The sequence below is a fragment of the Pelodiscus sinensis genome, chromosome 17 (genome assembly GCF_049634645.1).
Source record: "Pelodiscus sinensis isolate JC-2024 chromosome 17, ASM4963464v1, whole genome shotgun sequence".
Classification (NCBI taxonomy): domain Eukaryota; kingdom Metazoa; phylum Chordata; order Testudines; family Trionychidae; genus Pelodiscus; species Pelodiscus sinensis.
The window spans coordinates 38,084,866-38,099,513 of NC_134727.1; the positions used below are offsets into that span (position 1 = coordinate 38,084,866).

The 14,648-nt window shown below is 58.0% G+C and overlaps 1 protein-coding gene across 2 annotated transcripts in view; it reads left to right on the forward strand.

Moving 5' to 3' along the window:
• The window catches only part of LARP1 (La ribonucleoprotein 1, translational regulator), a 71,555-nt gene that overhangs the window by 33,463 nt on the left and 23,444 nt on the right, over window positions 1–14,648 (forward strand). For both annotated transcript variants that reach the window (XM_075900602.1, XM_075900603.1), the window contains exon 2: window positions 11,758–11,819. In XM_075900602.1, coding sequence (XP_075756717.1) covers window positions 11,758–11,819 — 62 coding nt within the window. The remainder of the gene's footprint in view (window positions 1–11,757; window positions 11,820–14,648) is intronic.

Genomic DNA, 14,648 nt, shown 5'->3' on the forward strand with positions numbered 1-14,648 from the left:
GGGAGGGGGATTGCCCCATTCCAGGGCGGGATCCTCTCTGGGAATTGCCCCCTCCCCGCGCCCTGCCTTGAGCTGCACCGTGTGGCTGTGTCCTCAGGGTGCCTCGCCTCCCTGAGTGACAGCTGAAAAAACACTTGGCTTTTTCCCAGGCGCTGTCCCGCCGCTCCAGCCCACCTCCTGATGGATGGCCACAGGTGGGGGGGCTAACGTGGCATTCGGCCGGGAGCACGGCTCCCTTGCAGGGGTGACAAGAACCAGCCAGTGTCTGCCCCGTCACTGCCTCTATTAACTCTTTCCTTCGCTGGGGAGCTCTTCCAGGTGCCTTGCCAAGCGTTAGGCTGTGGGCACTAGTCAGGGGTTCGTCAGTCCCTTGTCAGGCAGGGGAGGAACCGCTGGTTGTACAACGTGCTGGCCGTGTGTGCGTGAAGGCCGGCCGCTGCCTGGCTCCCCACTTCTGATACAGCCTGTCCTGGGCCCCTGGGTGACCGTGGAAAGCCAGCGGAAGCACCGTCTGCCATCAGACCCAGCGGGAAGCGTGCAGGGGGCCAGATGCTGCAGCTGCTGCGAGCTTTCCCGGAGAGAACATTTTACATTTTTATTTGAAACAAAAATAAAGCTGCTTCCTCACGCCGCCGTTTCCCTGACACCTCTCGCCCCGGGCGATGGCAGCACCGCAGGGGTTGGTGCCGGGTGAGGGCGTGTGCTGCGCACATCTTTGTGAATGCGGCTTTGGAGGAATCCTCGCCGGGGAAGCGCTTAGGTGTGGAATGGGGGGGGGGGGGGGGACTTAGCTTTTCCTCAGATTGCGGCATTTGAAAAACTAATTGTCGCCTTCCCCTTCCTACATGTGCACAGACGAATTCGTAACAGCGCTGCTGCTCGCACTGACGGGAGCCTGTCACGCATCTTAGCCTCAGCCCCTCTGTTGGGGTTTATAACGTGGCCGTAACGCGAGAGGCAAACTTGGTTTTCTTTTTCTAACTGCTTCTTCAGTAAAACTGGTGTTGTCTTCCTGGCTCTTAACCCCCCCCCCCCCCCCCCCCCAGCAGAAAAAACAGAAGTTATTGCTTTGAGCCAGCAGGTAACTGCTTACCGGCATTTGGACAGGTTGTTGGTTAGTAGTCTGTGTGTGTGTGTGTGTGTGTGTGTGTGTGTGTGTGTGTGGTTGTGCCTCAGTAGTTAAGTTCCTTGCACTTTAAAAACTTGGCGTGTGAGTTCTCTTTGGCAGGTGCTGTTAATGCTAGTGCCTGGCACAGTGGTTCCTCAGCCCTGATTGGTGTGTGCGGGTACTGTTGGGCAACATGTGAGCGCATGATGTGTGTTGGGGGCTCTTCTTTGTGCCCTCCTTTTCCTCGGTCTCCGCCCTCCCCAGAATACACTTGAAATCTTGTCCATATGATCCTTGTGACCTACCCATGGGGTGAGTTCTCTTTGCTAGTGTGGGGAAGTAGCTATTGATAGTCGATACCTCTTTTGGGGCTAGTACTGTGTTTTGAGAAGTACATGCTTAGGGAATTACTTTAAAGTGCATTAAGTTGTATAACTCATGGATGTGTCTCTGCAAAGTAAATCAGGTAGAGGTGGAATTGTAGATGGAAGTTGGCTTCCAAGCTCTGTTTGTTTACCTGGCATCTCTGCTGATGCTTCAGTGCAAGTTGGGGTGTGTGGGGAAGCGAGGCTGAACGTTGCACGTCCAAATTCACACAGCTTCTCTCCTAGCTTTGCCATGTGTATCCCCTGTTCAGAGAGGCACGAGGAACGTGCAGAGGTGGGAGTGCAGAAGGAGAATGTTATGGTGCCAAGAGTTAAGGATAACATGTTTTGAATGACAGGAATCCTAACGTTGGTCCAATGTTGGATGGAAATGGTAGTATTCTCACTAATTTAGAAAAGACAGAGGTGTTCAATAACTATTTCTATTTTTGTGTCTGGCAAGTCCTGATAACTCAGATCCAAGAGTTTTAAAAGACCTGGCCTAGAAACATGCTGGGTCATTACAATGTTCAGTAAGGCTTGTAATATTGGGGAAGTTGCAGAAGATGGAAGGAATCTAATGCTGTGCCAATGCTTAAAAAGGTGACCTGGGTAATTAAAGGCTTATCAGTCTGGCATCTTTCATGGGCAAGGTAATGGAGCAGCTGAAAATGGGACCTGACACCGAATTAAAGGAGAATAATGGAATTAATGCCCATCAACTTGGGTTTATGGAAAATAGACCCTGTCAAGTTAATTTGATGAGATCTTTTTTTGTTGAGATTACTGAGGGTAGTCGTGCTGATGTAATAGATTTAAGATTTCTGTAACACATTTGACTTGGTACTGCACGACATTTTGACTCCCCCCTCCCCCCCCGAAAGATATAAAATTAACTTGGCGCATATTAAATGGATTAAGAGTTGGCTTATTGTTAGGGTCCCAAAATACAGTGTAAACAGGGAATCGCTATTATATTGCAATATGGTTCGAGTGGGATCTTGGAGGGATTGATTTTGGGCCTTGTGCCCGTTAATGTTTTTTAATTTAACGATTTTGGGAGAAAATGTAAAATCCTGGTTTGCAGAGGACCCAGACTGGGGGAATGATAGATAATGACGTGGACAAGTCATGGAAACAGCCGTCTGGAAGAGGGATGTGAACAGATACCTGGTTAACAGGGTACCCCCTAAGTATCACCCTTACCGGGTGATACTTACTGGTTAACCAGCAGCCCTGTGGGGACATTTAACTGATTAAACAGGATTTTACATTCCTAATCTGGGTCACTTAGTAAGATGGACTGGAGCAAACAAGATGCATGTTAACATAGCTGGTGAGGAAGGACGTGTAGGGACAAAATGTAGGTCGTGCTTTCAGGATGGGGGAGGCTTGATGGTGGGAGTCGGCGACTCTGCAGAGAAAACGTGGTGGTTGTGCTGGATAACGAGCTGCCGCCGCCCTCCCAGTGCGCCACTGTGGCCAAAAGGGCTCAGGCAATCCTGGGCCGCCTACGCGGGACTCTCGGGCGGGCGCGGCGAGGTTACTTGATCTGTGTGGGGGGCGTGGCAGCTGCTAAAATACCGTGTCTGGTGCTGGTCTCCACAGCTCAACAAGAAGGTTGATGAGTTTGGAGAGAGTTGAGAGAAGAGCCATGGGCCGGAGTGAAACATTGAACAATATGGGGGGCGTCGTGGTGGATTCTCCATGTTCACTTTTACCTCAAGATAGGGGGCTGATTGAAAAGTCTGCTCTAGGGATGATCGGGGGGAAGCTCTCTGGCGTGGGCTACGCAGGTCGCCGTATCTGAGCTCAGTGGCCTCTCGCGTCCTGGGGCTCTCTGGATCTCAGACTGGTCGTGAAGAGGGGAAAGCAGATGAGCAGTTGCCTGCTGCACGGCCTGGAGTGGGGGCGCATCCATCCAGACAGGGTGTGCAGTAGCCAGGCCTCTGAGCTCTCCCCGTCAGCCATTTTGTGTTTGGAAGGGGTGGGGTGTCTCCCCTTTCTGGGGTGGCCGTTGGTTCCTGGCGGTGGCTGGGGAGAGACGGGAGCCGCTTCCAAGTCTCCTTGCGCGATCCCATGGTTCGGAGAGATGCCAGTGCTGTCCCTGGTTATCTTGCTTTAGGGTGCAGGGGTCGGGCTAATTCTCCCCCACGGCTGCTGTGCAAGTGGGTTGGGGGTGAGGGCTTCCCTTGCAGAGGGAGAAGACAGCTGCAGGGAGTAGGGGCGACTGAGGAAGGACATGGCGGGGGGGGGGGGGGGCAGTCACATAGCCAGTCTCTCGGGGCGGGGTGGGGACTAATTCCCAGGCTGCCCGGGGTCTCTGGTCCCACCCGCTGAAGGGCTGCGAAACTCTCCAGCTCAGCTCCCCGTTTGAACGCAAGGGGTGGCGACGGGCCGCTGAGGCCTGTCTGTGCTTGCAGTTGAGATGGATGTTGCTTCGTCTCTCGGGTGTGGAGCAAATTCCCCCAGGAGTGCCGTAGCTAGGCCAGTCTCACCTGGCGTGGGCCCAGCGAGGCCGAGGTGGGTGACCTGCCCTGTGGGAAGCAACAGTGCCGCCAGCGATCAAACCTACCGGCCCTCCGAGCGGCCTGCCGCCATCTTCAGACGCTTCAGCCCTGTTCCCCCAGCAGGCATGGCCCGCGGGGCTGGAGATCTGAGCCCCGGGCGCTGGGAGGGGGGGTCTCCTGTATGCTCCCTGTGTCCGGTGATTTCTAGCCTGAGAGCCTTGCCGCAGCCGCATAATTGAAATCCGGTGGGGAACCTAAGGCCTGGGGGGCTGGATGCAGCTGGGGCTCCTCCCCGGCATCGGGGAGCCTGTGCTGGCACTCCAGCCCCCCCACTGTTCCCCCATGGGGCTGGAGTGCACAAAGTCCACTAGCTGAGCCCAGGTGCTGGTGTGTGAGGGGCAGTGTGTGTGTGTGGGGGGGAAGGGGGTTTGCACTTCTCACTTGTGTGCGGCCACCGAGTGATTTTTTTTTTTTTCTTCCTATGGGTCAGTGGCCCCCGACCCCAAAATGGCTCCCGACCCCCGATTTTAAATTGTACGTTGTAGAGAGGTGCCAGCAGCTCCCTGTGGCAGGACTTGCGATGGGTCCGTCTGCTCTCCAAGTTGCGGCACGTTGGCTTTCCGTGCCTGCAGCCTGTCTCGCCGCTGCCGAACAGGTGTCGGCCAAGCCTTGGTGAGGCTGTTCCGCGGTGTGGGTTAGGACAAGGCCGTGTGCTCGGCTCCGACTTAACCAGCCCTGCAGCCCCACAATGCACTGCCTCGCCTTTGGAAACTGGCCCAGACGATCCGCTTCCCCCTTCCTGCTAATGTCCCTGTGCCCGCATCTCCTTTAAAGTTACCTTGCGCATGCCAGACTGGATCAGACCAGATGTGCATCGTGTCCAGTGTCCTCGCCCTCGAGAAGGTCGGGCAAGGAATTCTCGAAGCGATCGCTTTGGGATAAGCCGCGGGAAGCCTGCGTCCGTGGTCCACGTATGCTCTGGATCCTGGGGGCTACCCGGGGATCTTCTCCTGAGCCCGTCTTGTGTCTCCCAAGTTTTTCTGCCTGCCTACGTATGTCCATCCGAAGGGGAAACCCATCGCTGGGGAGCAGCCGCAGCGCCCGCCTCGCGTGTCCCGGCATGTTGCTGCTTCCCTTTCTCAGAAGGAAAATGTGTGTTGCATTTGGGAGGGAGCCTTCCCACTGCACACCCCCATGGCTTGGGGAAAGCTGTTTGCAGCCACACCGCGCTGGCGGCCCTGGGCAGAGATCAGGCAGAAAGGGAGGACAGCCTGGTGGGAGCTGGCACTTAATCCCCTCCCAACAGAGCCACACTTCCAGCCAAGTCCCTGGCTGGTGGGAATGAGTCTTTCTGCAGCTCAGGATGAGCGCTCGGAGCAGCCCCCGTCTGTGGTGTCCCCTCCCTCCAGCCCCCACCAGTTAACCTTAACCCTCACCCGTTAAGGGTAAGTTTAAGCAGTTAACTAGTGAAACATTCCCATCCCTAGCCTGCATGTGCACAAGAACAGCCAGAGTGGGTCGTAGCAGTGGGCCATCGAGTCCGGAGTCCTGTCTTTTGACGGGCTAGTGCCAGGGGCCCCAGAGCGAACGAGCAGAACGGGGGATTTAACGAGTGATCCGTCCAGTCCCAGCGTCTGGCAGTCGGGTTTAGGGACACCCGTAAGATGGGGTTGCATTTCTGGTTGTTTTGGCTAATAGCCGTTGATGGATTCATCCTTTTCCATTAACTTATCTAGTTCTTTTTCGACCCTCACTGTACATTTCTGGCCTTCACAATATCCCTCGGCAGTGAGTTCCACCAGTTGATTCTGCATCGTGTAAAGAAATGCTTCCTATCTTGTGTTAAACTTGCTGACTCCTAACTTCCTTAAGTGACCTCAAGTTTGTGTATTGTGTGAAGGGGTAAGTTACACGGCCTTGTGCATCTTCTACACACCAGTCATGATACTATAGACCTCATCCATATCCCATTTAGTCCGCTCTTTAACAAGAGTGGGATTGTGCAGCTTAGACATCTCCTCTCCTGTTCCATACCTCTCACTATTTTTGGTGCTCTTCTCTGTACTACTTCCAGTGGGCGTACCATGGGTTTATATAGTGGTAAAGTGGTGTGTTCTCTTATCTATCCGTTTCTGAACAGTGTTATCTTTTGACAGCTGCTGCACACAGAGCAGATGTTTTCAAAGAAGTATCCTGCGGCACCAAGATCTCTTTTGTAGGAGTAGTTGGGGTTGTGTTTTCCAGCGTGCGTTACCGTGTGTTTCTCAGCATTGAATTCCACTTGCCGTCTTGCTGCCCCGGCACCCAGTTTTTTTAGATCCCTTTGTAATTTTTTGCAGTCAGCTTTGGTCTCAACTACCTGGAATGTTTGTGCCATTTGCAAACTTGGCAGTCTCGCTGTTGGCCTCCGTTTCCAGATGTGTTTAAAAAGCATTTGTCCTAGTACTGATCCTTGGGCGTCTCCATTATTTACCCTCTTTCCATTCTGAACACTGACTATCGGTGCCTACCCTGTGCTTCGGCTTCTGATCTCTGAGAGGATCTTTCCTCTTATTCCAGGGCTGTCCACTGTGCTTAAGAGGTTTTTGGTGAGTGATCTCTCAACAAAGGCCTGTACCCTGTGGTTCACCCTCCTCCGCTTTTTGACCCTCTCAGAGGTCTAGTGGCTTGGTGAGGCAGGGGACTGGACTCGATGACCTCTCGAGGCCCCTTCCAGCCCTCGTATTCTATGATTTCCCGTTACACTAACCATGTTGACTCTTCCTCTTCCCCTCTCCAACAAATGGTGTTAATCTGTGTGTCTGATAGTTCTGCTCTTTACTAGCATTTCAGCTGGTCCTGGGGATGTTACACTTGTTTTTAACATTTTAAAACTGTGTAAATGATCTGGTTAACCGGCTGGCAGCGCTCCGTGGACGGAGGCTGCTCTGACTGGGCCAGGTACTAGTTAGCTGGTTACCTCTTTACATCCCTGCCTGATACTGAAGTTAGGTGTACCAGCCGTAATTGCCAGGATCACCTCTGGAGCCTTCTTTAAAAATTGGCATTGCATTCCCTACCTGGTGCAGGGGCCAATTGTAGACGGTGGGTTAGGCACCACACTTCTGTAACTGTGCAGTGCCTGTGGCAGCTTCATCCTTTGGGACTGTCCCACCTCGTTTTCTGGGGATTTCAGACTGTGTCCACACTGGTGCAGTCTGCTAGTGGAGATGGGCCAAGCCACAGTTTGTGTTTCCCACGCAACGAAGCTGCATTGCACTGGGACAGATAACGGTGGCGTTGTGTCTGGACTAAGGGTTTGCACAGGTGGCTGTAAGTGGGGCACATTTGGCTTAAGCTAAAGGATGGTTTCTAATTCTCACTTGACGTGCTGAAAGAGTGTGACACACCATGGGCCTCTGGCTGGTTTTGCTTTTAGACTGTATAAAGCTGATTAAAGACTCTGAAAAATGATTTTACTTGCTTTGTAGAAATATCCTGTGTGGGGGATCTGTTCTTCCTTGTTTTTGCGGGAGTCTTAGTGTACCTGTCTGGGTCCTGCTGCCAATTCCCTTGGTTGCAGAGATGAAGGGCGAGAGAGAAGTTGCTTTTGACTTAACACAGACCTCCTTTCTCCAAAGTGTCCTGTGGGTGTTGGAGTAAAAGAGCGCCACAAACATACAAAACCACCAGGAATTAAACAGGCTGATTCGGGATATACCTAAAAGAGCACGAGCGCCGCACCCCCACTTGCTCCATCAAGCAGCTGCTGCCTGAGTCGCCTAGCCAGGGCGACTCTTGAGTGAGTGCAAATTGGTCTGATCCAACATGGCAAGTCTCTAGTCTGCTGTCCTGCCTCTGGTAGCTGCTGCTCAGGAATTCTTGCACCACCCTCTGAATAGATAGTGCAGGAATAAGCGGTCTAGAGAGAGCACTCTTTGAAACACCCCGTCCCAGCAGTTTGCTAGATCGTGTTGTACAGGCAAGGTGCCGAAACGCTTCCCTGTACAAAGGATTCCTCAAGGCGCACTTGCCTCTCCCTTGTTTGCAGCAGGCCTGCAGTATTCACGGGGGAAGGCCCCTGGGGATGCAGAAGTGGCGCTTTTCTCCAGTTCAGTTGTGTTCCGGTTTGGCCGAGAGATGAACTCTCTCTAGCTCCTTCCTTGGGCCGGCCTTGGCAGGCTGCTAGAATGGCCGACCGCCTACGGCTGGGCCAACCTCGCTGCTGCAGCGGCACGTCCCTGCCCTGGGAGCTGCCGGAGTAGCTGGATGATTGTGGGGAGGGGGAGCCGAGCCCTGTAGACTCCTCGTGCCTGCCCCCAGGCACCGCGCGGAACATGAGTAAGTGGTCCCCGAAGGCCGGGGGGATGACGGGGGTGAGGTCCCTGTCCAAATATCTGCATTAGAAATCTTGTTAGACCCTTCAAGTGCTGGCCTTTTGCAAGGAGCCAAAGGGAGTTGGGAGTGCGGGGGGCCCAACTCCCGTTGGATTTCAGCGGGCAAAGAGCACCAGCTATCTTAGGTGCTTTTGAAACGCCCGGGCCCAGCAGACGCCGTGGGGGTTACGGCCTCTTCCGCCCTGTCTGCCAGGCGGCTCCTTGCAAGCCGCTGAGCAGGCCGTCACCTGCACAGCCAGTGCTGCGGCGCCAGGGTCTGGCCAGCTCTGTGGATTGAGTCAAGCCGTTGTCGGCCGCTTGTGGAAGGCGAAGTCGGGCTGGCTAAGCCCCGTGGTGATTTCCCCAAGCCGGCGGTAAGCGGGGCTGTGAACGTGTCACCGGGTAACTACTGCGCTTGATGCTTCTCCAGCTCCCTTTACGATTAAACTCCACCTGGGGCCTGCTGGCCCGGCTCTGGGCTGGTGGCTGAGATTCCCGGGTGGGGTGGTGGTCGGCAGCACCCCCCCCCCCCCATCCACGGGCCAAACGCTGCGCAGTGTCGCCGGCAGGATTCTACACGGTGGTTGTTTTTACCCGCGGTTGCCGGGCCTCACTCTGCCGCGCGATGGATCTCCAAAGCCGGTTGCAAAGGCTAGCTCCTCTGGGGAGCGGGGTGTCCCTGGTGTCCCTTCCAGCGGCTGCAGTAGCACTCAGAGTCGAAAGGTCCTGACAGCCCGCGGGGACTCCCCCGCCTCGGACGCTGTGCTCAAGCCATTCCGGAAAGCCGAAGCAGGGGTCGCATTCTCTCCCCCCACTGAAATGTCCTGCCAGGAAACAGCCAGGCCCAGAAGCAGCAGGGCCGTGCCTGGGAATTCCCCACGAGCGAGGGCGGGGTGGTGGAGAGAGCCGTGGGCTGTGACTTGAGCCTGTGTGTCCCTCACCCCGTCTCTGACTTGGTCTGGAGCAAAAATCACTTTTTTTTTTTTTTTTTTTTCCTCAGGCCCTTCCCACCCTGTGTCTTTCGGCAGTGCGGGGTGGGGACCTTCTCGGGGCAGTGTTTGTACAGCGCCTAGCGCGCTGGCCCCAGGCTGCGTTCTGGCCCTGGCCGGGCCAGTAATACTAAGCAGGCCCGTGGTAATCCAGGTGGGCGTTGCCGGTGTCCCTCCACGGAGCTGCGCCTTGGAGCTCGGTGCAGCACTGGAGTCCAGGCTGTTTGAGCCCAGCAAATGGTGCACTCCGGTGACTTTGCATTTGGAGCAGGCTTCTAGCTGAAGGGGACCCCGCCCTCTCCTCAGGGTGCGAGCTGCCCTATCAGTGCCTGCAGCGTACCCGTTTGGGCCGGGTGGCTTTCTGCAGGGCCGGCGTGGCGGGGACTGTGTCCCCCGCACGTTGGCTGGGCTGGTTTTCTCTCCGTCCCTGTGCATGCCGGCGAGTAGCGGCGCTGGACACGGTCCAGTGTGGCGCGTGGTCCTGGGCCGGGTGTGGGATAAATGCGCCGACAGGGCCGCGGGATTCAGGCCCTGGTCTACGTTGGAATTGGTGCGTGGCTCTGACAGGCCGGTGCAGACGGGTAACAGGAGCTACTTACGGGTGGTGCCGGGACCCGCTCAGCAGCCTTTGTGCTCCCAGGAATCAGCCAGGAGTGGCCAGCCCGAGCCTTCGGTGACGTGGTGCCAACGCTCCCTGGCACCCTGCGTCCACGGGCACCAGAGCCGCCCCGTGGGCCCAGTACAAAGGGAGCTTGGGTTAGTGCAGACACATCCAGGCTAGGGATGTAAAATCCCGTGTAACGGGTTCACCAATTATGGGGGGCGGCACCCTACCCTCCCCCCACCCCATCATGGATGGGCGTCTGGAACTCGTGGGCAGCAGCCGCTCTGGAGGCCAGGGCAGGGCCTGTGGGGTTGAGCTGCCCATGGCGGAAGGGGAGCTGCACCAGCCCCCACCGGTTACCTGGTGAAACCTCCACATCCCTAACCCGGGGGGGGGGGTCGGTCCGGCATGCGCCGTGGGCGGGACGGGCCTCGCTGGCAGGTCTCCCTGCACGTTGGTTTAAAAAACCCCTTGAGATCTTTGCGACCCAGCCATGGCAAGCGGCTGCACGTTGTTTAACGCCCTCTCCTGCCACCGCATCGGGCCCGCCAGGCTGGCTTCGGCTGCCTCAGTTCCTCCCCATCATGGCTCCCTGGCGGTCGCGTGCCTATGTCGGTAACCAGGCCATGCATCAGCTGGCTGGGTCATGCTCCCTCTGCCTTCTGTGTGTGTGTGTGTGTGGGGGGGGGGGCTCTCATCTCCCCTCTGGCATGGCGAACGTGTCCTCGATCCCTTTGTCCGGAGATGGCGATTGGCGATGGGGCCGTGCCGGACGCTCTCTCCAGCTAGATCTTCATAGAGCAGGGAGCTTGAGGCTCACGGCCGGAGCGCAGCCCTTCTCAAAGCCGCCCCTCCCCTCCCTCCTCCTCTCCACACCGTGCTTCTGCCACCTCCGCCCGGCCAGGGAGCCGTGTTCCCTCCTCGCAGATGGAAATGAGGACCTGGCCCCCTGTGCTTGTTCCTTTAGCCTCCCTCCTGCTAGCTGGGGAAGAGGGAGCGTGCCTCTCCTAGTGCTGTCCTGCTGAGGGTGCTGCGGGGCCCTGAGGGCCTAGCTGTGACATTAGTGGGCCACATGGGTTGTGGAGAGTCTCACTGAATTCAGGGCGCGGGATTGCAGTGTGGGGGGGAGCTACTGGGACCGTAACGGCCGGGTGGAGTTGGGGGTCCCTCCCGGATACACCAGTCTCTGTGGAGGTTTGGGTCTTTCTGCCCTGCCTGCAGAGGGAGGGGCCTGGGGGACTCTCCGGGGAGGGAGCTGGCTTGTTTTAGGCGATGGCAGAGGGGACCGATCCATCCAACCTGTCCCCTTGATTCCACTTCCTCCTGGCATCTCCTCCTCTCCCGGGGGGCGGTTGCTTCTGGGTACGGCTGTGCGCGGCAGGTCTGTGCCATGCGCGAAGGCCGGGCCGCGATCTGTTCCTAGTGCCGGGGCGGAGTGCCCGTCTGTGCTGGATTGGTAGCCGGTATCCCGGGGCTGGGGTTGGTCTCAGCTCGACTAACACGTCGTCCTGCGCTGTGCGGACTCGGCTCGGCACCTAGACCTGCTCCCAGGTTGCACGGTGCCAGGGCTTGGACCCAACCCTGGCTGGCTGACTGGCGTGTGTATGGAAGGGGGCGTGCAGACCTACCCACATAGCTCTGAGACTGGCGACTTCCCTCCGGGCACGGTGGGGAAAAGGGGGCCCTTGAGCAGATCGGGGGAGGGACTCTGGCCCCGGCGGGTCAGGAACTTGGCCATGTGACCTCCTCTCTCTCCTGCCCGTTGGGTGAATGCTCTAGCCCCCCGTGGCATTCGGGTATTAATGCCTCGGTTTCTCCTTTCACAGAACAGACCACTCCAGCCAAAGTGGTGAAGGCGGCAAACCCCAGGCAGCGGAAAGGAAGCAAGGTACGTTTGCCTCTTGCTGGGAGCGGGGTGAATCTGGCTCGCGCTGCAGGACCGCTTAGAGGCCCAGTGTGCTGTGTCTGTACGGATGTGTCATTGATCGACCGTGTAACAGGCTGAAAATGTTAGTTACACGTGGAGTGGCAGCCAGCTCCCCGGGAACTGGTGCCGCCCTGCTCCAGGGGGCTGGCTGCTGTCCTGCCCTGCTGCCTCAGATACAGAGGACATAAGAACGGCCATACTAGGTCGGTCAGACCAATGCCAGGTGCCCCAGTGGGAGTGAATCGAACAGGGAATGATCACGCGATCTCTCTCCTGCCATCCATCTCCCCCCTCTGGCAGACAGAGGCTCCAGACTTAAACCTCCATTAATGGACTTAACCTCCATGAATTTATCTAGTTCTCTTTTAAACCCTGTTCTAGTCCTAGCCTTCACCACATCCTCTGGCAAGGAGTTCCACAGATTGACTGTGCGCTGAGTGAAGAAGAACTTCCTTTGGTTTGTTGAAACGTGTTGCCCATTAATTTCATTTGGTGGCCCCTAGTTCTTCTATTATGGGAACAAGTAAATAACTTTTCCTTATTCACTTTCTCCACACCACTCATGATTTTATAGCTCTCTATCATATCCCCCCTCAGTCTCCTCTTTTCCAAGCTGAAAAGTCCTGCTCTCTTTAATCTCCTCATATGGGACCCGTTCCAAACCCCTCATCGTTTTAGTGCAGGGGCAGCTCCCCAGGAGGCAAATTGGGAGCTGTGTGGGGCCATGTTGTTGGTTACCTGTTTACATGGCTGCGCTCTTACCTCCCTAGTAGGGAACCGCAGTCCCTGCTCCCCAGAGCAAATAGTCTTAAACAGGGCAGGCAAGTCATTAGGGAGGACGAGACTTGCCCTGGATCACGTGGCAGCTCAGTGACAGAGCTAGGACTAGAACCCAGGTCTCCTGACTCCCAGATGGCTGCTCTGTCCACTAGGCCGCAGTACCTCCTGTGCCAGATGGCGCAGTGTTTTGTTAAGCCCCCGGGGAGCAGGCTGGGGGGTCTGACCAGGGCACGTTTGCACTCCCTGGCAGCCAGGGACGACGACTCCCCTGGGCACCCTGCAGTTACGGGTAAGGATGTAAAATATCGACTAAACGAGTAATGAAAGAGTTGACGCATTTTGCAGGGACTATTGGATGGGTCGGTCGGGCGGCGCCGCCTTCCAGGTGTAGCAGCAGCCCGGCGAAAGCGCCGCGTGGATCCCCGGCTGATCCGGGCTGCGCGGGGCGCTGCCGCTTTCCGGCGCCGCGTGGATCCCCGGCTGATCCGGGCTGCGCGGGGCGCTGCCGCTTTCCGGCGCCGCGTGGATCCCCGGCTGATCCGGGCTGCGCGGGGCGCTGCCGCTTTCCGGCGCCGCGTGGAGCCCCGGCTGATCCGGACTGCGCGGGGCGCTGCCGCTTTCCGGCGCCGCGTGGATCCCCGGCTGATCCGGGCTGCGCGGGGCGCTGCCGCTTTCCGGCGCCGCGTGGATCCCCGGCTGATCCGGGCTGCGCGGGGCGCTGCCGCTTTCCGGCGCCGCGTGCAGCCCGGGGACTTGAACAGGGTTCAGAAAAGAGCCAGAGAGATTCATGGAGGTTGGGTCCGTCGGCGGCTGGTGTCCCTGGCCTCTGTTGGTCTGGGGCTGGGAATGGGCGCCGGGGGAAGGATCTCTGGATGGCTCCCTGGTCCCTCCCTCTGGGGCAGCTGGTGCTGGCCGCTGTCGGCAGGCAGGACCCTGGGCCGGATGGGCCTTTGGTCTGACCCAGCCTGGCCGTTCATGGTGTTCTGACTCTGGTTTTTAAACAATCCAAGTCCTCTGCTGGAGAGCATCAGACCGTTGCCCGAGGTGTCGTGTGCCTCTTCGCTGAGTGCTCCGGGGTCCCGCGCTCCCCTCTGGCTGCTGATCCTCGGCGAGCTGCGGCGCTTGCCCAGAGCGTGCTCTTCCAGCTGCTTTCCCTGCCTGAGTGTCCCTCCCGTTTGTCCCCGCCCGGCCCCTCTTGTTCTCCCAGCGCCCGGCTTGCAGACTCGCCAGTACGCTGGGGAGCTGGCCTACGAAGCCAGAGGCTTCCCCGGCCAGGGAAGGCGCGTGAAGGGTGGCGGAGAGTGGCCGTGCTGCCGGCTCTCGGGGGGCGGGATTGAAACCAGATGCCTGCTCCTTCCCTCCGCTGAGCACAGTGCTCTGGGCTGCTGCTGGCACGAGGAGCTGGCGGCGCTTGATGGCTGTTGTGCTGTTCCTGGGCGCGCGCCCGGGGTCCTCTGCCGCCAGGTGGCAGGACTTCCCGCGGTGCCCAGCCGGATGAACAGCACGGCCAGCCCCCGCGCCCTTCCGAGCCCCGGGCAAGGGGGAGCAGGAAACCCCGGAGCCTGGCCGCTGTGGTCTGACCCCGCCGGGCGGCACCGAGCAAGGGAGGCGTTCCAGGCAGCCGACTGCAGAAATCCAGGGGATTTGGAGCCTGGTAACGAGATGGCCAGGCGGTCGGGCAGGCCCACGGTAGCGAGGGTGCAAAGAGCAGCGTGGGAAGCGGCTGGCTGTGTTTGCTGCATGGCTCGTCTGGGTGAGCCGTCGGGCCGGGCTCGGACCTCGCCCTCGTAGCTCTGAGCGGGTGTCGGAGCTGGGAGGCGCAGGGCTGGTAGCCGGCGCAGGCTCCTCCACCAGCGGGAAGCAGGAAGGCACCGCGGCCTGCCCGGCGTGAGTCTGGCTTGCAAGAATAAGGGGCCATTCTCCGCCCCCAAGGCAGCGCCTGTCAAAGCCTCGGCCAGGGCGCGGCTACGTGGCCCTTGCAGCTCGCTGCCCAGGAGGTCGAGATCAAGC